Source organism: Mustela nivalis (genome assembly GCF_964662115.1).
Source record: "Mustela nivalis genome assembly, chromosome: 1".
NCBI classification, from domain to species: Eukaryota; Metazoa; Chordata; class Mammalia; order Carnivora; family Mustelidae; genus Mustela; species Mustela nivalis.
Genome location: NC_139020.1, coordinates 145,029,658 through 145,053,458, shown reverse-complemented (window position 1 = coordinate 145,053,458; position 23,801 = coordinate 145,029,658). Strand labels below are relative to the sequence as shown.

At 40.9% G+C, this 23,801-nt stretch overlaps 1 protein-coding gene across 2 annotated transcripts in view; it reads left to right on the top strand.

The window, feature by feature from the left end:
• CMTM6 (CKLF like MARVEL transmembrane domain containing 6) overlaps positions 1–23,801 on the top strand; it is a 49,928-nt gene that overhangs the window by 2,524 nt on the left and 23,603 nt on the right. The window contains exons 2-4 of one of the 2 annotated variants that reach the window (XM_082724284.1): positions 8,680–8,856; positions 12,632–12,730; positions 16,395–19,256. In XM_082724284.1, coding sequence (XP_082580410.1) covers positions 8,680–8,856; positions 12,632–12,730; positions 16,395–16,532 — 414 coding nt within the window. In that variant the 3' untranslated portion in view covers positions 16,533–19,256. Of the gene's footprint in view, positions 1–8,679; positions 8,857–12,631; positions 12,731–16,394; positions 19,257–23,801 lie in introns of those variants that run through there. The other variant, XM_082724283.1, reaches the window with a different exon arrangement.

Genomic DNA, 23,801 nt, shown 5'->3' with positions numbered 1-23,801 from the left:
AACAAACCAAGCCACCCAGGCTATCCTTAATTTAAAATATTTTATCACCAAAAAAAAAAAAAATTTCCAACCATTTTCTGAGCTTTCAGTGAATTGTAATCACTGATCACATCATCATAGCAAATATAATAATGCAGATGTTTGAAATATTGCAAGAATTACTGAAATGTGACACAGAGACATGAAGTGAGCAAATGCTTTTGGAAAAATGGTACCAGTAGATTTGCTTGGCTTAGTGTTGCCACAGACCTTCAATTTGAAGAATGTAATCACCTGTGAAATGCAGTAAAGCGAAGTACAGTTCAATAGGTATGCGTTTATTTACTTATGGGGGATTTGTAATGTTATAAGAATACTTTCTTGGGGTGCCTGGGTGGCTCAGTAGGTTAAAGCCTCTGCCTTCAGCTCAGGTCATGATCTCAGGGTCCTGGGATTGAGCCCCACATCAGGCTCTCTGCTCAGCAGGGAGCCTGCTTCCCCCACTCTCTGTCTGCCTGCTGCTCTGCCTACTTGAGATCTCTGTCAAATAAATAAATAAATAAATCTTAAAAAAAATTATTTTAAATAAAATATTTAAAAAGAATACTTTCTTTAATATAGATTTTAAAAAATATTTCATTATTGCTTTTGATTTTGATTGTTGTCTTTTCATTTCTGCTTTGAGTGATGGCCTCTATCTCTTTACAAGAGTGTATATTATGGAGTTACCCAGGAAGTTCCAAGGAAGTTATAATGAAATTAAATTAAAGCTGTCGTCTAGCCTGGGGCAATAGGCACAGTCTTCTTTGCCTTAAGTCACATTCTGCCTTTAGATTGTTTTACTTTAGATAACTTTTTTTTTTTTTTTTAATTAAGTAGATTTGCAGAGCTCCAGTAAGGAAACACCTGTAATGAAGAAACCCATAGTCAGAAGAGGAGGTACTTAAACTAGGAACGTGCAAGCCCTGTGACATTTTACCCAAAATGTGGTGCATTTCCATGTCTGGGTATGTTATTCTAGACCCATAAATCTTATTAGAGCCTCAAAACTCCAAAAGGAAAAGGAACCTTACTTTCAAACTTAAAAATCAGACTCTCTGGGCTTAGGAAATTCTTAAGAGTCCAAAGAGATGGAGTTGGATTTCCAAGGTTCTTTTCACCATTTAAGGTTTTTACAAATCTCTGAGGCTCTGTGGGGTGTGCTGGTACAGAGCTGAACACCAAGCAGGTCGAGAGTGGAGCCTACAAACAGGAGAGGTTAGAGATAAGGAGTATAACCAGCTCTTGAGGTTTGTGCTCTTGGAATTCTATAGCTGTGTCTGCTACCATTCAGATAAAACCTTAATTTCGTCAAAGGCTTGTCTAAAAACTTAAGCAAGCCATAACTACTATCTGCCCTTCCAGAGCTGAAGAAGAAATACTCAGCTGGAAATGCAATGCCAGGAGTCCTTGCAGTCCTAAGTTTATGCAGTTTATTTCTTTTTCAGTTTATTTTGTCCTTAGATTGGTCATTATGCACACATACACACACATATTGTCAAGTTTTTATTGTTATTTTTGAGGGAGTTTTTATTTTCAGGGGAAAATTGACATTGGGCAACTAGTTCCTTGCTAGTAAGCTGGTGGAATGATTTGAATATGTGTAATATTCTCTCTGCAACAAGCTGACATTGTGTTTATGGTACCAGTTGAATGTCCTGATGGCTGCAACGTACTGTACTTATAATGACTCTTCAGACGGGCAATCACCAGTGATTTAAAGTGCCAAGAAACAAGACACTGAGAAGTAATTTCTCTTGTATTCATGCTTTCTTCATTATTTCAGTGTGAAAATTGATCTGTACTAAATGGTAGTGCTCTATTTTTAACCTTGAGGAAGATCCATAAGGTCAGCAAATTATATCTTTGAACCTTTGTGAGAGTAAATATTTGCCCAAGGCAAGCGAGGCCTAACCTAACTTCAGGCTGACAGATTTGTTTACTTGTACTTTACATAGGACTGTAGGCTTTGGTCATAAGTTCATTAATTCACAAATTAATGTTATAGTGAGGCCTTATAACGAATGGCAAACATTTGAAAGTTCTTTTTGTAAGAAATGTTTTAATAGTAGACTCTTAAAGATCAATGATGGAGACTTCATGTTTACTATAACGACTGTTAATTTTAAGGAAGACTGACGTTTCAGAAGGGGTAGTGAAACTGAAATGAAGAGAGACACAGGGTAGTCACTCTCTGAATGTTTAAATCACCAGAACTGTGAGTAAGCCGCATTTTAGTCACGAAGATTTCCCAAATGTGTTGACCCTAGCACATTGGTTTTAATGTAAAATTTAACAGCAAAAGGGGAAATGCACATTAATCTGATTGTAACTTCCAAAATCCAGTTTTAAGGGAAAACCCACACGAACATACATAGTTGTAAAGTGAGCTTAATAAACAGCATTTCAGTGGGGCGGGGGATCAGGTTGGCGGTGGGGGGGCGGGGGACAAGTGCAAGAGTGGGAGTCAGGAGACCTGGGTTTTGGGTTGTGCCTGGCCAGCATGGAACCTCGCTGTCAGAGATTCACTCCATCACCTGTAGACAAAAGGGTGGGAGACTGCCCTCCAAGGACCTCCCAGCTCCAAAGGCTTGACAGTTCCCATAGTTCTGTTTGGGTAAGATTTTATGTCATTAGAAGCAGTCACATTGACAATAATGTTGTTAGGTTCTTAATAGTCAGTAAGCCGTATTTAATGTGACGTCTTCATGTTACTGAGAGTAAAATTATGTACCAGAAAATAATAATTGAGCCTTTCAACTTTTAACATTCATCATGATTTCCTTACCGAGTGACCTTACCTCTCTTATCCTTAACCACTTTGGTATTTAATGCTGGTGACTATCCAGTTCTTGAAATTATTCCTTCCCTTAACTTTCACAGTACATTTTTTAAAAAATTTTTAATACAAAAAGTGTTTGTTTACCAAAAAATATATATAAATTAGGAAATACGATTAAAATCAGCGATGCCACCACCACCTCACCCTGTCATTGTTTAAATCAGGGATATGGAGTATGTTCACTTAGTAATTGAGGAGTTTTCTTACAAAGTGTTAGACCCCCATTTCTTGCTTGTCAGGTGTGAGCTGCTCTTTCCCCTCCTAATCCTGAACTGCGATAGTCTTTCAGGCCCCACCCAGTCCTCTGTTCCTCCAGTCTTCTAACCAGCTAAACCAGGCCGGTAATCCCTGTTGCTTTCATCCGAAAGCCCTTGCTCCCTGGCCTGATCATCACGTAGCCACACCCAGCTCCTTAAACATTTTCATCATCACTCCCCACTCAGGTCAGTCACCTCATTATCCCTCTGGGTCTTACCATGCAAATTCTTGCCTTCATGAATCTCTTCTTTTTCATCCTCCACCTGAAATGTTCTCTGCCTATCCAGATCCCATGTGTCTCTTGGCCCTGGTTGAGTCTGGCTCTTCCATTTATCCTTGTCTAGCTACTATTAGTCCCTGAGAATCCAAGCATTTTCTTGAGATTTCCTGAATCTGCATATAAGGGATGGTCAATTAGGAGGTGTATTGTTTTCTTATTTCTTTTCTTTTTTTTTTTAAAGACTTTATTTATTTGAGAGAGAGTCAGAGAGAGTGTGAGAGGAGAGGTCAGAGGGAGAGGGAGAAGCAGAGCAGGGAGCCCGATGCAGGACTCGATCCCAGGACTCCAGGATCATGATCTGAGCCGAAGGCAGTCGCTTAACCAACTGAGCCACCCAGGCGCCCCTGTTTTCTTATTTCTTGTACACTGATCTTGTTGCTCTATCATTAATGTGCCTATACATTTTACGGTGTTGGATAATAATACTCAAAATGCACTTCTTCAAAAAATCTTTTGTAATTGAGGTAGAATTGACACGTGTTCGTTGCAGGTATACAACATAAAGATACTGTAGAGTACTGTCGGAGATTATATAGGAAGATTTGGAATATCAGACAGATGGGGAGTCAGGAGAAAACTTCATACTGAATATAATTTGTAGTGCTGATTTCTTGGCCTTTAACTGGGAATAGGAGCCAGTAAATGTCCAAACTTGATATTGTACCCCTTTAATCTCTCAGGGTGTCCAGGCAGAATCTGCCTCTTAATACTGCCCTGAGGCTTAACTCCTGTTAATAAGTTTGGAACAGGAGTGGTAAGGAAGGCACCTACTGCTGCTGGCTGAGCTGGGTCCTGCCCTTTCTTACTGAGAATAGACAAGCAGTCTCTATCTCTGCAGAAAAGATTGTATTGTCATATGGCTTACGCAGATGAGCATTCCTGATAACCTAATTATTGTGATATGAATGGCTCTTGAGCAACTTGTCTCAGACCCCAGATAGAGTCTTAGGTTGACATCTTCTCACAATTAATTGACTTTTATATACCTGAGGTCTATTTTGCAAATTTGTCATAGAGAAACTCCTAAAAGTTGGGTAAGATTTAACACAGAAGCAAGAATAAAACACATGGAATATTAGACATTTAGTATTTTATTTTACGGGAGTCATGTAAAAACGCACCCTGTAATTATAATTACAGGAGACTAAGGAAGTAAGTTTACACAATGACTTTCTGAGATTTGTATTGGTGTGTCACTTTTTATCCTATGGTGTAATAATTGGGAATACCTTACCTAACCTAACATCTGTCTGAAGGTGGGTATTTGGGATATCCTGGACTATTTTATGTTTTACTAACTTGTAGGAAATCATAATAAAGGCTCTGTTTTCATCCCTGTATAGATTCTTTTCAGTTGTGTGTATATAGGAAATTATGTATTGGCAGTTGGAGGGGGAGAAAATCCCTTAGAGACCTTCATACCAATTTAGGTTTGACCATTGTTTTTGAACTTTTTATTTTGAAATATTTATAGATTCACAGGAACTTGTAAAACAAAACATACAGGGAGGGCCTCTGCACTTTGTGTGCATGTGTGTGTGACCTGTGTAGCTTCCTAGAGTCACTACCACAACTGTTCCAGAACTGTCTAGTCACCACAGGATTCCCTCCACCCCTTTATGGCCACACCTTTCCCCTCTCCCCTGGCCACGCTAATTAGTTCTCCAGCTTTGTAATTTGTTACTTCAAGAATGCTGTATAAATGGAATCCGGCGGGTGTGTGTGTGTGTGTGTGTGTGTGTGGCAAGGGGTCGGGTGCTCAGTGAAGCAGTCAGTTAAGCCACTGACTCTTGGTTTCAACTCAGGTCATGATCTCGGGGTTATGAGATTGAACCCTGAGTTGGGCTTCACCCCAAACATAGAGAGTGCTTGGGATTCTCTCTCTCTCTTTCCCCCAGCCCCTCTGAAATAAATAAAGAAATCATTAAAAACATAAATAAATGAAATCCTGTAGTATGTAACCTTTGAGTTTTGGATTTTTTTCACTGCATAGTTTGGAGATTCATCTAAGTTGTTGTATGTGTGAAGTTTGTTCCTTTTTATTGCTAAGTAGTAGTCCATGGTAGGATATATCATGGTTTGCTTAACCAAAGAAAGACATGTGCTTGGTGTCCAGTTTCCAGAGCCATTATTAATAAAACTGTAATGAACTTTCATGTATCGGTTTTTGTACAGACATAAATTTTCATTTTTCCTGGTCACATGCAGAATGTGGGAATGCAGTTGCTGGGCCATACAGTGACTGGGTGTTTAGTTTTTAAGAAACCGCTTAGTTGTTTTCCAGAGTGGTGTACCACTGACTACTGTTTGATGGAAATATTTTGTAGCCTGGGTGGCCCGGTTGGTTAAGTGTTCTGTGTCATGGTTTCAGCTCAGGTCATGATCTCAGGGTCATGGGATTGAGCCCCGAGTCAGACTCCACACTCAGTGGGGAGTCTACTTGAGGTTCTCTCTCTCTCTCTCTCCCATTGCCCCTCCCCAACTCATGCTTGCTTTCTCAATGCTCTAAATAAATAAGTAAAAATCTTTAAAAAATGAAAATACTTTGTAAGATAACATTTTTATAATATGCAACATATCTGCTGATTTTGGTAGCACTCTTGTTGCTATTCATATATCTGGTTGTTTCTACTGGTCTGAGGGGCAAAATGGCATTTCCCAATAGGCTTTGATTTAGGTTACCAGTCATTTTGATGGTCTTAATGCTTGAAGGAAACTCCCTTGGCTTTCACAAAACCACACATACTGCCCAAGTGAACCTCTCTTCTTTCTCTTCCTTCCTATTTCTAGAGAAGAGTTAAGCCCCAAATCTGGGCTTTGAATCCTATCTATAGAGAGCCTCTTTTCTTCCTTGTCTTTAGGCCCACCCACCTTATTGGTTTCTGCCTAAGTATTTAAGTTCTCTCCCGTATTGAAATTCCCTTCCCTTTGACCTTGTCCACTACTCCCCTATCTGGCCGCTCTTGTTAGGCTATCCCTTTTGACTCTTCTGGCTCTATCCCACTGCTTTGTCTTCCTCTCACTTCCCACCATGCGTCCTATAATCTCAGCCTCCCTGGTTGACTACACTGCAATGGGCTTGCTGTTGCCACCAGCAGCCGCCTTGTAGCTCAGTCTGATGTCAGTGTTTCAGTGTTGTTCTTACCTGACTTCTAAGTACCATTCATTACCCGTGCTTACTTTCTCTTTGTAAAAACACTTTCTCCTTGGTCTGCTACCTCTTTGGACTGCTGCTCCTAATTGTCCTTTGCTGGTTTTACCCCCTCTGCACATCCCTTGGATCTTGGGTTAGCTCAGATTTCTGGATAAAGTTGGCTTTCCTCATTCTGGGTGATCTCACTGGCTGATGCCCATGTCTTCATCTCCACCCTAGACCGCTCCCCCGAGCCACAGACCTTATATCCTTTTGCCTCCTAGACACCTCCCTTAACTCTTTCACAAACCCCTCACACACAGCACCTTTAAAACAGAATGTATTCTCTTCCCAGCATGCTTGCCTCTTAAAGGGGGGGGGGGGCGGGCAAAAAAATCCTGACTCTTTTTCTGCAGTGTAGTCCTCAGTATATTAACACCTTATATACAACCATGGGAGTGCTACTAAATCCCACTTGCATTTAATTGAGTTTCCAGATTCGCTGGACTTTACCATTGTCCATTCAGTACCATTGTCCATTCAGTGCATGGCTTTCTGACCCACGTGTGTCTTGAGCACTCTTGCCTCTGCCATTAGTTGACTTGGGTTATTCCCACTACTACCAACTATACTCTTTATGGTCAAACATTTAATTAAATATTACACAGACTGAAATTGAGTGGGAAAAGGAATTGTTTTTGTGAAAACTAAATTGAATGCTTTGGAAAGTCTGAAAAATAAATTACTACAGTATTTTCTGTGGAATTAAGTAAGAGTGAGATAACCGTAAAGGGCTAGTAGAATTAGTCCAAATCTAGAAGGATTCTGCATTCTTCTTCTCAAGTGTCCAGGTCTTGCTCCACTTCAACTAAGCATTAGTCTGCAAGTGATAATAATAGATGAAGAAAGTGATAATAATAGATGCAGAAAACATGATGTGGAAGCGGAATTCCAGTTAGTAGGCTCAAAGTCCGAGAAAAGCCCTGTTTCAAAATATTGGTGAATAAAATGCCTTTTTGCTTTAAGTTAAGGTGTTCAAGTCTGTTATCTTTTTTCCTCCATTATTTGTACCCATGCTGATAAGGGCTTCTGTCACCTCTTGCCTCTCCCAGTGATTGCAGGAGCTGTTCTCCATTATCACTACGCAGCTCACTGTCTTCCCCTGGTTTCTTCCATCAGCTTTCCGACAGAACATCTGCCCCAAGATTGGCCCTTCCCCAGCCCCTTCTTCATGCCATAGCCAGCGAGAACCACTGAAAGCATAAGCCTGAACGTGTCACCCATTTGCTTTAAAACTCCTAGAATCCAGACTTTTTAAAACTAGAAATCAAGGACATTTAGATCCAGCCTCCGCTTATGCCTCTAGTCTTGTCACATCGATTTTGGGTTTTGTTTTGTTTTGTTTTGTTTTTTAAGATTTTATTTATTTATTTGACAGAGAGAGAGATCACAAGTAGGCAGAGAGGCCTGCAGAGAGAGGAGGAAACGTGCTCCCTGCAGAGCAGAGAGCCCGATGCGGGGCTTGATCCCAGGAGCCTGGGATCATGACCTGAGTCCGAGGCAGAGGCTTAACCCATTGGGCCACCCAGATGCCCTCGTCTCAATGTTTTTGTGCTGCCATCCCCTTCCTTCACGCTGGGTACCTGAACCAGGTTCACTGAACTTGTTCTGTCCATTCAATGGAGGTGGTGGGATCTGTGCGTGCGTTGCGGTGGGAGGGTGCCAGGTGCTCTTGCCACCGGGTTTGCGTCTGCTCCTTCTCTGCCTGGAGCTTCCTTCCCTGTCCTTCACAAAGGTGCCCCACCTGCCTACCCCCCAAACCCCCGCAACTGACCCTCCTTTCCCATCAAGTCTCCGCTTTCCTTCAGGAAGCCTTTCTGACCCGCAAGCAGAGGGTCCCTTCTGTGTGCTTTTACAGCAACACCCTGTATTTCCTCCAAGTCTAGCTTTTAGCACTTGGTAGTTAATTATTCGTGTCCCTGGATTCCCTTCAAGGCAGCCGGACTGTGAAGTTCGGTGGGGATCAGGTCCAGCCAGTAATCTTGTTTGCTGCAGTCTCCACTTCACAGAGTTGAGTAAACAGATGAGTTTTCTGAATACCGGTTTCTGTGGAGAACACTTGAGTAAACCGCTTTGCTTCTTTTGTAGTTGCTGTCCCTGCTGGCCTTTATCTGCGAGGAAGTCGTGTCACAGTGCACACTGTGTGGAGGACTTTACTTTTTTGAATTCGTAAGCTGCAGTGCCTTTCTTCTGAGTCTCCTCATCCTCATTGTGTACTGCACTCCCGTTTACGACCAAGTCGATACTCCCAAAGTCAAGCAGTCGGTAAGCGTGAAGAAAATAGAACCCCTTGACGAAGAACATGGCTCTTTTGGAATCTTGTGTAGTTTTGTCACTCAGACGAGTGTTGCTTTTAAAACTCAGCATGAGAAGACGCTCCCCATGGTACCAGCTCTGCCCCTGAGCAACTCCATTTTTCCTGCCAAGCAAGGGGGTGGGAGAGGGGGAAAGTAAAATCAGAAAGGGAGCGACAGATGAGGTCAGGAGTTTACAATGATTGGTGGTTTAGTCTCATTCACACTAGGCATTTTTTAAAGATTAGGATTTTTGTCACTTCGATTTCTCACATTTCAGAGCATCCCTCATGGGTTCTATAGTTGTCCATTGTGTTCCTGCTCTACACCAGGCATTATGTTAGACGTGAGAGAGACTGATGAGCTAATGTGATATATTTCTGGAGCTTTTCAGAGAAAGCACCACATGATGCTACCTATTTTGTTTTGATTTTTTGTTGTTGTTGTTGTTATGAAAGAAGTTACCAGTAAGTGAATTAAGGCACTTGTTGAATTCATTGTTCAGAAATTTCCCTTTTAATGAAAGTGCACACGAGAATTTTATTTTCACAGGATCAGTGTTGCATAACTTTCTGAAGACCATCTGCTGGCGCACATTTTTATTTGAGTAGAGTGTGGATTTGTGAGATGACACATGAGATGATTCACATGTTTACTGTACTTAATAATGGAGATGTTTCCTTCCTCAGTAGCACTGGAGCTAATAATAGTGGTTTGTGAAGAATTGTACATGTCAGGGTTGCCATTCATCTCTCTGAGGGAAAAGATACAAATGAGGGTGAATTTTTAACTGTTAAGAACAAGGGATAATGAGCAATACAAACCAGTAAGATTCTGTTAATTTTTTAAACTAATGGGAAGTAAGCATTGGGTCATATATTAATATAAACCTAAAAGATGTACTTTGTTCTGTATATCCTTTGGTACATTGATACAACATTGATCTTTTTGATAAGAAACAAGATTAAAATATTTTTCAGTTTAATGGTCTAACTAAACAATGAGAAGCGTTTATTATATCAAAGGAGCATTTGAAAGTTATTTTTTAAAAAGTTATTTTTAAGTAAGTACTGATATTAAAATGTTAGAGGGGAAAATAAATCTGTCATTTCATTCTAAAACAGCTTTTTTAAATATTTTACTATATCTCTTTTGGGTCTTTTTTTTCTGTTCATAGGTGATTAAGAGACATAGCCCTATATGTTGTACGTTTCACCTAACATTATAAGGATTTCATGTTTGTTTAAAACTTTTAAAAATCACTTTTACTCTTGCTCCGTTAATGTACTTAAATACTTTCTAATATCAGAGAAGTTTTCTGTTTTACAGAAAATGTTTTGAGAATGTGGTGGTGGTGGTGGTAGTGTCTGGGGGGTGGGGGAAATTAAGGGGGAATCTGAAGGGTGGAATCTTTTCTATTCCATGCTGTTGAGGCTCAGGTTCTGTTAAGAGTAACAACACCCAACACTAACAGGACATTTACTGTGTGCCTGGCACTGATCTAAGCCTTTTCTACTGATTAACTCTAATCTTTAGAATAACCTCTGAAGAAGAACTGTTATTACTCCCACTTTGTAGATGAAGAAACTAAGGCACACAGATGTTAAATAATGAATTCATTCAAAGTCATAGAACCAAGTAGTAGTATAACTGGGATTTGAACTCAAATAGTCTGATTCTAGAATCCATGTTTCTTCTTCACCACTTTCTTCTTCTTCTTCTTCTTCTTTTTTTTTTTTTAAGAGTTGTATTTATTTATTTGACAGGCAGAGATCACAAGTAGGCAGAGAGGCAGGCAGAGAGAGAGAGAGGTGGATGCAGGCTCCCACTGAGCAGAGGAGCCCTCTCAGCGGGATCTCAGGGCTCGATCCCAGGACTCTGGGATCATGACCTGAGCTGAAGACAGAGGCTTTAACCCACTGAGCCACCCAAGTGCCCTAACACCACGTTCTTCTGCCTCAGAATGGTTGTCTTGTTTAATGCCTCCTTGAATGTTCTCCAGATATCAGTAAATGTAGTTTTATTTGTATGTCACAGATTTGAAATAATATTCAAAGAAATAGGAAAAGCAGAGTAGTGCAGAAAAACCACCTCTTTTAGAAGCAAAGAGAAAATCTCTTAATTTTTTTTTTAATCTTAAATGCACAGTTGACATATAGGAATTCTGTATTGGATGCCTTATTGATATTAGATTTAGGAGACTGCACCTCAGAAAACTCTGAAAGTATCAGACTTAAAACCCTTTGGAATGGCCATCATTTTTACCAGTTTCTCCTGAGTCAAGTGTGCATGTCAAGCACTGGTTTCAATAGGCATCTGTGAGGAGCCTTACAAGATTATACCTGAGAAAACCCTTGGAAACCTAGGGAGAATTTCATGTCATGAGCTGCATCATGAGGAGATAAGGAAGCTTTGATAGAGTAGATAAATTCAACTTACAAGCTCATTTTGGGTCACTCACTTGGAACAAGTGAAAGCAGTATGTTACTGCAGAAAGCTTAAGTATCTAGAAAACATACTATTGGCATAATTTTATGTAGTTAATGACAGGTGGTTCTTCTGATTCTCTTTTCTAGAGTGCTTTGCAGGCACTGAAGTACCCTCAGAGAGGCCTTCCTAACATAGAATACAGATCTTCCCAACTTACAGTGGGGTTATATCCCAATAAACCTGTCGTTAGTTGAAAAATGAGTCAAAGTGCATTTAATGCACTTGGCCCCCTGAACATCATAGCTTAGCCTGACCTACCTTCAGTGTGCTCAGAACACTTAAATTAGCATCCAGTTGGGCAAAATCATTGCCCAAAGGCTGTTCGATATTAAAGTATGGACTCATGTAATTGGGTACTATACTGAAAATGGCCAACAGCCTGGCAGCCGTGTGGGTACAGAAGAGTTGTCAGCATACCTGTTGTTTACCCTTGTGACTGGTGGGTGGCCAGGAGCCACCGCCGCCGTGTAGCATCACGATGGAGGATCGTCCCATACCATGTTAGCTTGAGACAGCATCAAGATTCACAGTTTAGAGCACAGTTTCTCCTGAACGTGTAATTACACCATTTAAAGTTAAAAATCCTAAGTGGAACCATTTTAAGTCAGGGACCATCTGGACTTTGAAAGGGAAGAAAAATTTTTTGTTTCTGCCTTTTGGGTTTTTTTGCTGGAAGTAAGATGGATTTAATAAACCTTTGACTTTGATAATATCAGTATGTCCTTGAGAAAAACACAAACACACACGACCTTTTGGGGGAACTGCTCTTATTAAAAGATTATCTTGTGGGGCACCTGGGTGGCTCAGTGGATTAAGCCTCTGCCTTCGGCTCAGGTCATGATCTCAGGATCCTGGGATCGAGCCCCGCATGGGGGGGGGGTCTCTGCTCAGCAGGGAGCCTGCTTCCCCCTCTCTTTCTCTGCCTGCCTCTCTGCCTACTTGTGATCTCTCTCTCTCTGTCAAATAAATAAATAAAATCTTTAAAATAAATAAATAAATAAAAATAAATAAAAGATATCTTGTGATGTGCTTTGAATACGCCATGTCCAAAGTGTGGATAGTGTTCCTTTATGGCCGGGGTTGGTGGGGGGTGTTAGTGAATGCCAGACTGATGGAAAAGTTAGAAGCTGAAGTATGTAGGTTTGGGCTATGTGAAAATAGACACAGAAAATACTGTGTTGCTGAAGTTTTTTAAAAATAAAAAACAAAAGCATTTGTTTCTGTCAACCTAACTATGTTCTTTATGCACATTACAGGATTTTTATCTTACTGCGGGAACAGGATTTGTGTTTTTGTTGGCATCCATCATTTTCGTTTCCACACATGATAGGACCAAAGCTGAGATCGCTGCAACTGTGAGTATCTCATATTTCGAATCCTTGCTTAGTTTTGTTTCCTTAGAAACACGGAACTTGGAAAGTACTTGCCAAGTGATACAGTATGGGAGAGTAGTTTGTCTTGTAACTTATTTTTTAGTGTAATTTTGAATAGAGGACCTAAGTGCAAATAAATACGATAGCCCTAGCAACCTAGAACCCGTCTTTAGAATCTAGAATAAAAATCCATTTACTCCACTTATGAACATGTCACTGCTAATGGAAGTGGTAGAATTGACTTCGTTATCCCATATTTTTCTACTTTGCAGTCCATTAAAAATACACCTACATGCCAGGCCCTGTTCACGGTGTAGAGAATACATGAGAGAAATGATCCAAAGGTTCAGTCTTTATAATAAAAGATAGATAAATAAATGTCTTTATCTGGAAGCCTTAGGGGAGGGGCAATTTTTTTTTTTTTTTTTTTTTTTAGGAGTTCAGTATATTATGGTTTTTCAAAAGGTAATCCTGCACATATTATATGACACCTTCAGACCTTCAGAGGACCTGGGGCAGCACCCTGTAATCCAACATATTAATATTTCTGAAGGATGAATATTCACAGTAAAAAGGATAAAGACTCTTAAGTAGTTTTACCTCATGCCACTTTTGAGCCCAGTAAATTATGAAAACTTCACTTTTGTGGGTTTTTGGATTTGGGAATGACAAATCAGGGTTCATGCACCCGAATTGGTGCTGGTCTTATGAACGTGAGTAACTGATAGCTGTGTAACAAATCCTCTTACAAATCAGCTGGGTTCCAGTTAATCCTTGTCTCATGGCGAAAGTGAAGTTATAATTAATTGACTTGTCAGCTAAATAGATCATTAAAACTATTTTTAATTACAGAACAACTCTGCAGGAGTTCAAAGCCTTGCATGGTTCTATCTACCTGTTCACAGGAGTGCTGTTTACAAAGCACACATGTAAAGCAAGTGTAAAACAAAACAAATTGAATTAATGCTGAACCTTGACTCATTCCAGCCACAAGGAGTATTTCTGCATGGGCACATGAACCAATGGGTACATGAAGAGAAAATCAGTTTTAATAGACTATTATGGTTAATTTCAGTTTATATACATATTTTTATTGTGGAGGAGTATGGTAAGAGTGATCAGTAAAATGTTTTGCAGTGTGGATATATATTACTAGAAAATCCTTGGAGTGGGGCCCCTGGTTGACTCAGTCGGATGAGTAGTTGACTCTTGGTTTTGGCTCAGGGTTGTAAGATTGAGCCCTTATCTTGGGCTTCGAGCTCAGTGGGGAGTCTACTTGAGATTCTCTCCCTCTGCTGCTCCCCCAGCTTGCTCCCTCTCTCCCTCTCTATGTCTAAAATAAATAATTTTTTTTTTGGTCAGAGAGAGAGAGAGTGAAGCACAAGCAGGCAGAGGGAGAGGGAGAAGCAGACTGAGCTCAAGGAGCTCAAGGAGGAACTCGGTCCCAGGACCCTGGGATCATGACCTGAGCTGAAGGTAGTGGCTTAACCAACTTGAGCCACCCAGGCATCCCTAAAATAAATAAATCTTCAAAAAATAAAATAAAATCCTTGGAAAAAATGAAACAGAATTGAGGAAAATTGAGTTGAAGGGGGAAAGAGAGCATGGCATGAAATTCTGAGCTATTAAAACAGCTTATTTGTGTGTTACAATCAGGTGATGTGTTAGATTATCACAGTATTTCGATTTCATTGCATATATTTAAGAGTAATGGTAGTTTAAGAACTCAGTATAATACGCTGGAAATTACCTTTTGCAACTGTTTAAATTATGAAAAAATTTGCAGACTAGAATGAGTGAGGGAAGCCATTAAAAAAAAGAAATTGAAGTATGTGAGCAAAAGATCTGGACGATCATTTCTCTGGATGTCCTGCATGGCCCAAAGCTCTCAAGGGGATCAGGGATGGCTTCACAGACACGATGACATCTGGTCTGTCCTTAAATTATGTAATATGTTTGTCGGGCAAATAAGGGGATAGATACCAAGATGCCATCAAGCCAAAATGAAGACTCCAGAGGGGAGAAGTGACTTGGGTTTGGAGATGTGGGATTGGTAATTAATTGTAGGTTGGACAGACGTGTTGGGGTGTTTGGGTGAATTAGTGAATTTGGAGCGGAGTCTGCTTCACAGTGGCATGAGGCAGAATGCATATTCTTTAGGAGAGAGGGGTTGGGAGTAAAGGGTTAAGACACTGGAGCAGAAGACAGCAAAATGTTAAAAATCTAGAACAGGGGCTCCTGGGTGGCTCAGTCGGTTAAGCGTCTACCTTCGGCTCAGGTCCTGATCCCAGGGTCCTGGGATCAAGTTCCACATCGGGCTCCCAGCTCAGCAGGGATCCTGCTTCTCCCTCTGCTGCTGCTCCCTCTGCTTGTGCTTGCTCTTTCCCCCTCTGCTCTCTGTGTCAAATAAAATCTTAAAAAAAAAAATCGAGAGCAAAGTGCTGGTTACCAGAGGGGAGATGGGTGAGGGGATGGGTGAATGGGTGATGGGGACGAAAGAGTGACTTGAGATGAGCACAGTGTGACATACGGAAGTGCTGAGTCACTGTGTCGTACACCTGAAACTAATATTACACTGTATGTTAACTAACTGGAATAGGAATAAAAACAAAAAACAATAATAAAAATCATGGAGAGATGGGGTGTTAGAGGTGGAAGGGACTTTAGCCGTCACCTGCATCCATTTTTCCTTTTTACAGAGCAGTTCTTTGCCCCATTTCTTTAAGAGTTTTGCTAGTGTAGATCCCGTCTTGACGGAACTCTCAGAAGGTTTGATCATATGTTAGAAGAGTACAATGAGGAAGTGATTTAAGGAAGAGGGAGTAGGTTGTAGTGTCATGTTGCTGTGTCATTACAGTGTGACAGTTAACTGGAAAATGGTTTTTAGGTAAAGTAACCTAGACGTATCTTAAAAATAGAGTTTCTGTTGATCAGACACTGGATAGTGATTACTTCTTGCCATTTTCACCTGTGCTCAGCTCCCTACTCACATAGTTCGCTTCCCTCCTCTGGGGTCAGGCTAACCATGGCTAATAATCTTGTGTTTTGTATCATTTTATAGGATTTTGTTTTTCCTCTGTTAAACTTAGTATCATAGGTTGGCACCCCACACGTACACATGCACATGTAAGACAGGACATCTCTATTTTGCGAAACTTCAACTAATAGCCATTATTCTAGAATTTCTTTTTATAACATCTGTCTTTTTGATGCCCTTAAAAATTCCTTTATTACTAGGATTAAGAATAATGTGTATAAGATAGGGACGCCTGGGTGGCTCACTTGGTTAGACATCTGCCTTCGGCTCAGGTCATGATCCTGGGGTCCTGGAATTGAGTCCTCTGTCAGGCTTCCTGCTTAGCAGGGAGTCTGCTTCTCCTTCTCCCTCTAATCCTCCCTCTACTAGTGCTCTCTATCCCTCCCTGCCCCGGCCTTGTTCTCACTCACTCTAGTGCTCTCTTCGCTGTGCATGCGTGTTCTCGGCCTCTCTCTCTCTCTGTGCACGCTCTCTTAAATCTTAAAAAGTAAATGTGGATAAAATTGGTGAATCGTCTTGTTTGTATAAAACACTCCCAGAGCCAAGTAGGAAATGGGAGATTATATTCCAAAATCTGTCACATAAACCCTTGCTCTTTCTTCACCTCAGGTGTTTGGATTTCTAGCAAGTATTATGTTCCTGTCTGACTTTGTCATTATGCTCTTCGAGAGACGACAGGAATCCCAGATGAGGAAACCAGAGGCTGCCAGGAGCGCAGGGGCCCTCACAGAACCACTTAATGCTTAAGGACTTTGGGGACCGGGTGTTACATAAGGTATTGACTGTGTGCCGCCTGAGCCCTGGCTGAAGCTCATCTAGAATTTGTGTAATTGTTAAACCACTTCTTTTGGAGACCAAGGGGAAGGGCAGGAAGGCAGTTTTATTAACTTTGGCCTATGTGTCAGTCACCGCAAATTAGGTCAGTGTTTTGGGGTTTAAAAAAAAAATTTCTTTTTAAATAACAGTTAAAACTTCTGTCACATGAAATGGTTCTGCTTTTTTGTTTTGAACGTGAGGACAGTTTCTTTAAATCTCATAGCTCAACTGATTCTAATTTATTCTGTCATTGTTAACTAGGCCTAACTTTCAAATTAAGACTGTACAGCCAGCATAATTAAATTTATCCATTTAGAAATTGTTTTATTTTCAAATTAATTTGTTTAGCCAGGAGTTTTTTAGGTTTTTTTTGTTTGTTTGTTTGTTTTTTGCTGTTGTGGTGGTTTTTTGGGTTTTTTTTTTTTTTTTTTTTTTGATGATCAGATACAACTTAATGTATATTTAAGAGATCACTATTTAAAATATTGGACTAGGGTTTTTTTTTTTCCCCTTAAAAATGTAATACCCAGGCTTTACTGTATGTCAGTCTTAAAATTGTTTAACATTTTAGGATAATATTAACTCTTTCTGAGACCTTTTATAGCCTAATAGAAACTATATAGGAGGTGTTGGTATTTTGTATATATAAAAGCAACAACATCAGAAACCCCACGTTTATACTGCACTTTGGTGGTTGGTGATAAGCAAAAACAAAACAACCCCACCACCACCACCAAAAAAAGAACCAACAACCATTATAAAACACGTAGAAGAAATGGAAGTAACTCTCATGGCTAAGGACCAAAGATAAGGAAGATAGACTTTTTGCACCATACAGTGAAAGTAATTATAAAAACAGTTCTCAACCACTTACCACTGTCTAAAGAGATAAGTTCATACTAGGATTTCAAAATTGGTCCCTTCCCTTACTGGCATATGGTTATTTCTACTGAAGTTAATACAGCTCTGGAAGTCCCATTAAGTGTTTTCCTTGAAGGCTTCCCTCTTTTTAAGACCCCAGCCTTTGATTTTTCATCTATTTGAGATTCTCCTTGTTCTGTCTTCTTATCCCCATGGTCCATATGCTGCTTCATCATCTGACAGAGGTGAGTGTCTAGCTCTGACTCTTGCTTGATGGTGGTGGTCTTTAGGTGGTCCACAATTTGGGGCCCTTTTAATTGCATAGTATATGTAGCAGGATCTTTCGGGTTCTTGTTCCCACATTGGGCATTACTCTAACTTCTGTTTGGGGGAGCCCTTCTTAAGGAAATGAGGATCTAGCAAATCCCGGCCTGGTGAATACTAATGATGGTGTAAGGCAGTAGTCAACCCATTCTCAACTAGTTCTGATCATTTGGGAGAATTGTCTCTGCTGGCAGGCTGTCTTAGAGACCACCAGACAAGGCACTCAAGATCAGACCTTTCTGACCAAGTGGTTCTCAGAATAGACCTGTCTTGTCCTCTTCTTGGATTTTTGACTCCGGACTCTAGAGTTCAGGCAGTGAGCCATGCATCTGGTGTTCTTCAAGACTTTGGTGGAGGTCTCCTGGGCTAGTCGGCCTGGGTTTTCTATAGGAAGGAGTGGAATCATGTTTCCAGTGAGACAATTTAGTGGCCCTGCCCTTTTTAAATTTCTCATTTGTGTGTTAGTCAAGGTGGTGAATGTGGTGGTCAGAATTCATCATTATGGCCAGACACAGCCTCTGCTCTGTCTTCACTGACTCAGGACCTTAGCCCTTTACCAGAGCGTGGATGCCAGCTGGTGCTGATGGTGTAATCACCACTGCCTCCCTGGGAGGCAACAAAACCAATCACTGATGCTGTTGTTTTTCTGGCATGGCATCCAAGAGAGGAGAAATAGCAAAAACAACCCACTTCTGGTCAGCAGGTTCTGGAATTTCCCATCTAACTGTACCACTGTCATTTGAAATACCATCTAGACCCAGCTGGGTTTCACAGCAAGTGGTCTGGGCCACCTCTGCCCCCCCACCCCCACGCACAGACTTAGTTGAGGTTGATGGACATGTCCCCGCCGGCCTTACACATGGAGCGTGTTGACATTGAGCTTCAGCTCTGCTTGCTCTGAGGCTTTGTTTCCATTTATTTGATTGGGGCACAAGTGGGCCTCATAGCTGCCACTTAATCCTTCCCTTTTCAGAAAGATCATATATTCACTAGTATTTTTGGTCACTCTAGAACTATTCTTCATAGTGGTGGTTATGGGACCCGTGACGGATTAGCCTCCCTCTTCTATAGAAGGAATGAGAGGAAAAAGACCATGTGGAAAATAAAAAGTTTTCAAGGAGAACTTGGGACCAAAACCCCTTCTATGTCCAAAACAGGGCACACTCAATAAACTGAAGTTTAACACAATTTTTTATTAACAGCCATATTAGACTTAATTTGTTATATTTTATACAAATAAACTGTTTAGAGTGGTTTTTAAAAATTATAAGGGAAATGAACATACAGTATAAAAATTTTATAATTGTACTTAAATTATGTTCTGTTTGGGGACTGGGAAATGTATTTTTACATTGTTTATGGCCAATCGCTTTTGTATTTATCAATTTAAATCCTGTACGTCTTTTTTTTATCATCTCTCTCAATGTCAAATTTTTTAGTCTTTTTAAATAAATCCATTTTATTGTCTGACTCTGTAGTTGTTTCATTATTTCAGAATCCTGATGCTCAAGGTGCCTGGGTGGCTCAGTCAGTTAGGAGGCTGCCTTCAGTTCAGGCCCTGATCCCAGAGTTCTGGGATCCAGCCTAACATCGGGTTCCCTGCTCAGTGGGGAGTCTGCTTCTCCCTTTGAGTTCCCCCACCCCTGCTCTCCCTCTCTCTCTCTCTCTCTCTCCCCGCCCCCCCACCTCAAATAAATAAATAAAATCTTTCAGGAAAAAAAAAGGAAGCCTGATGCTGAGATGAGACCTTTCTCCAGAGTTCTAGGAATTGGCTCCAAAAATGTGGTAAGTCCACCCAGGTATGGGGCACAGGCAGAAAAGAAACAAGCCCTCTTCCTACCTAGGGGCTGCTCCTCTTGTTGCCAAGACAGAACACACCTTCAAACAGTATTTTTAGGGAGCCATAGAGGAATGTTACGGAGTGAACACCTTGAAATACTTGTAAAGAAGCACATTGGGGCTCTCCCATCCCATTTCTCGATGTGGCTAAACAGTGCTAAAAACAAAATAGACACATTCTTTTTCAGACAGTCCCGTGACTGGGAACGTGTGAAACAACTAGGCTGGTTCTGATAAAGCTACAACTATTTGTATCATTTGCAGAATTCCTGCCTCCAGTCTGGACAAAAAGAACAAGATCTTTATAGTCATCGAGAACTCACTGGAATTTGTACATTCTTCAGAGTTTTGTGTTTTGTTTTGATAAAGAACAATGTGTATTGATGTGCAGTCAATGGCGAGGAGCAGAAAACCCAATTTAAACAGGTCTTAACCAGTAAGGAAAATACCTTTCATAAGAAGCCTGGGTGAGGTGGTTCTGTGATGGTCAGAGTTTGGTGGCTCAGTGGTACTATGAAGCGCCCAGACTCTCTCCGTGTTTTTCTGCCCATCCATCTTCTGCTGTGAGTTTTTATCCTTAGGATTAACCATCTTTGGTGTAGCAAGATGGAGGCAACATGTCCAGACATCACCCACTTGCACGACTATATCCAAAGGCCCGAAGAGAAGAGATTGTGTATTTCTCTGTTCCTAAGGAGTTCCTTCTTCCCAGAAGCCGCTCAGTAGACTTCACCTACTTGTCTTTTACTAGAAGACTTTAAATGCCTCTTTCTAAATCACTTACGTGCAGAATGGCATTACTGAAGAAATGGCCTAAAGTAGTCCAAATTCCTCTCCTTAGGTGGGAACACCCTTTGGAGCATATAGTCTTCTGTTACTGGAACAGATTGGTTTTATAGCCGGAGAAGGGCTACTGTCCTGGGATTCAACAGTGTCTGTCATAGGCCAGTTGAGGATCGGGCCCCAGCTAAGGGAAATAAAATTCCCATTTAAGAAAGTTTCACAGGCCTGACTACCCCCAAAACAATGTGTCATAGAAAAACTAATGATTTTGATGTTTAAATTATAATTGTATAAGTAATGGTACCATAAAAAATTGGTTTAATAAAATGAGGAAAATACTGTTCTTTTCCTGAGATCTTTGCATTTGGCTACTGTTAATTATTGAAATATGTCAAGCACTAGAAGTACAAAAGATCATATCCTGTTGTAGACACCACCCAGCTTTAGAGCCCAAATTTTTACCAGATTTTCTTGAAAGGGCCTTATTTAAAACAGAAAATGAAGTTTCTCTTGTGAAGTACCACCACCTCAAATTTTGCTTTTTACTTTTCCAAGGGCAAACACTACCTTGAATTTGGTGGCTGTTTTTCCTGCTTTGTGGTCTGTGCACTGTATAGAGATGTACCCATAAGCAATGTACAGCATGGTATCTAGGCTGTATTTATCCTTTTAAAGATGGCTTTCTTCAATTCTGAAATTCATCTGATACATGCAGCTCTAACTCATTCACTTTAACTACTACTTGGTATTCCATTGAACAGATATGCCACAATTTACTTACCTCTCCTCTGTGGATAGAAGACTTCTGGTATGGTTTGTTTTTGACCGTTTCAACTTCTGGTGTGGTTTGCAGTGAACATATTGGAGCATCTCATGCACGTGTACAAGAGTTATATATAGAGTGTGTACTTAGAAATAAAACTGTTAGGTCACAGGGGGGGTGCAATTCCAACAAGGCGAAATATTTCCAAATGGTCTCCAAAGTGGAGACTTCTCAGCAGCGTACAGGGGTGTTTGTTTCCTTATTCTTGTCTTGCACTAGTTTTAGTTTGGCTGAAGAGGTGGTCTCATTTGATTGTATACTCTCCTTTCTGCTGGTGAGCCTGATCATCTTCTCATTTGGTTGTTGACCTTTATGGCTTCCCCACATCAAAGGTTGTTCATTCATATCCTTTGCCCTTTCTTTCTTTCTTTCTTTCTTTCTTTCTTTCTTTCTTTCTTTCTTTCTTTCTTTCAAGATTTTATCCATTTATTTGACAGAGATCACAAGCAGGCAGAGAGGCAGGTGGAGAGAGATGGGGAAGCAGGCTCCATGCTGAGCAGAGAGCCAGACACGGGGCTCGATCCCAGGACCCTAGGATCATGACCTGAGCCGAAGGCAGAGGCTTTAACCCACTGAGCCACCCAGGCGCCCCTCCTTTGCCTTTCTTTCACATTGAAGTCGTTTTTGGTTTTTGGTTTTGTTTTTTTTTTAACTCATTTGAGAACTCTTGACATGTTATGGATGTTATACTTTGTTAGTAATAAGCCTTGGAAATAAATCTCAAAGTCTATATATTTTAACTTTGTGTCTTTGCTTATTGATTCTTGCTACCTCAAGGTGAGAGATGTTCTCTGCTTTCTAAGATGTTTAAAGATTTGCATTTTAGGGGCACCTGGGAGGCTCAGTGGGTTAAGCAACTGCCTTCGGCTCCAGTCATGATCTCAGGGTCCTGGGATTGAGCCCCACATCAGGCTCTCTGCTCAGTGGGGAGCCTGCTTCCCATCACCCCCACCCCGTCTGCCTGCTTGTGCTCTCTCTCTCTCTCAAATAAATAAAATCTTAAAGATTTTCATTTTATATTTAGTACTTGAATGTACCTTGGTTTCCGTGTACGGTGTGAGTACCACATGCCATCTGATTTCTCGTGTTAGCAAGTGACTCTTTCCTTCTCTAAGAGACCGTGTTCCCCCTGTCATTTACCAGGTTTATGTATCTGTGTGGGTCCAGGGCTGGCTTTCTTGGGCTATTTTTCTGTACCTGATAAAGTGTTAATATCTAATAGGACAAGATTAAAATTGTTCTATTCTTGGCACCTTTTAAAAAAGATTTTATTTTCTTATTAGAGAGCATGAGGGGTTGGGTGGGGGCAGAGGGAGAGGGAGAAGCAGGCTCCCCACTGAGGAGGGAGCCCAATGTGAAGCTTGATCCCGGGACCCCAGGATCATGACTTGAGATGCTTAACCAACTGAGCCATCCAGGTGCCCCTGTTTTAAAGGCTTTTTAAAAATACTTACAGGTGGGGTGCCTGGGTGGCTCAGTGGGTTAAAGCCTCTGCCTTCGGCTCAGGTCGCGGTCCCAGGGTCCTGGGATCGAGCCCCACATCTGGCTCTCTGCTCGGCGGGGAACCTGCTTCCTCCTCTCTCTCTGCCTGCCTCTCTGCCTACTTGTAATCTGTCTGTCAAATAAATAAATAAAATCCTTTAAAAAAAATACAGGTTTGCAGTAACATTGAGAGAAAGGTTACAGAGGTGTTTTATTGTATAAAATTTTAAGCTAGGTTTGACAAGTTCCATAAAAAGTCCTCATTATTTTTTTCTTGGAACTGCAGTGAATTTGTAGATTAATTTTGGGGGAAATGATTTATGATAAACTTCATCACAAACCTAGAATCTCCACTGATTTGGATCTTTATTGTTTTTCAGTCAAGTCTCATGGTTTTCTTCATGAAGGTCCCAGCACATCTTTTGTCAGATTTGTCCTAGGTACTTGATTTCTGCAGGTTTCCAGAATGGAATCTTTATTTTAAAAATTACGTATTCTCCAGGCGCCTGGGTGACTCAGTGGGTTAAAGCCTCTGCCTTCAGCTCAGTCATGATCTCAGGGTCCTGGGATCGAGTCCCACATCAAGCTCTCTGCTCAGCAAGGGGCCTGCTTCCCTTCCTCTCTCTCTGCCTGCCTCTCTGCCTACTTGTGATCTCTCTCTGTCAAATAAATAAATAAAATCTTTTTAAAAAATCATTAAAAATAAAAATTACGTATTCTGATTAGAATAGTGGAATGGGATTGTGATAGATTGTTATCCAGCACTGTTGCTGGCATCTCTTGATACCTCTGAGAATTTGTGGCTTCTTGTAGGATGTCTGATATCTTGGATTTATTTGTGTCTTTGTGGCATTTAAAAAAATATTTTATTTATTTGAGAGAGCGAGAGAGAATGAGAGAGAGCATGAGTGGGGGAGGGGAAAAGGAAGAGGGAGAAGCAGACTCCCCTCTGAGCTGGGAGCCCAATGTGGGGCTTGATCCCGGGACCCTGAGATCATGACCTGAGCTGAAGGCAGTTGTTTAACCAACTGAGCCACCCAGGCATCCCTGTCCTTCCGTCCTTTAACCTGTTCCTCTCCCTTCTCATG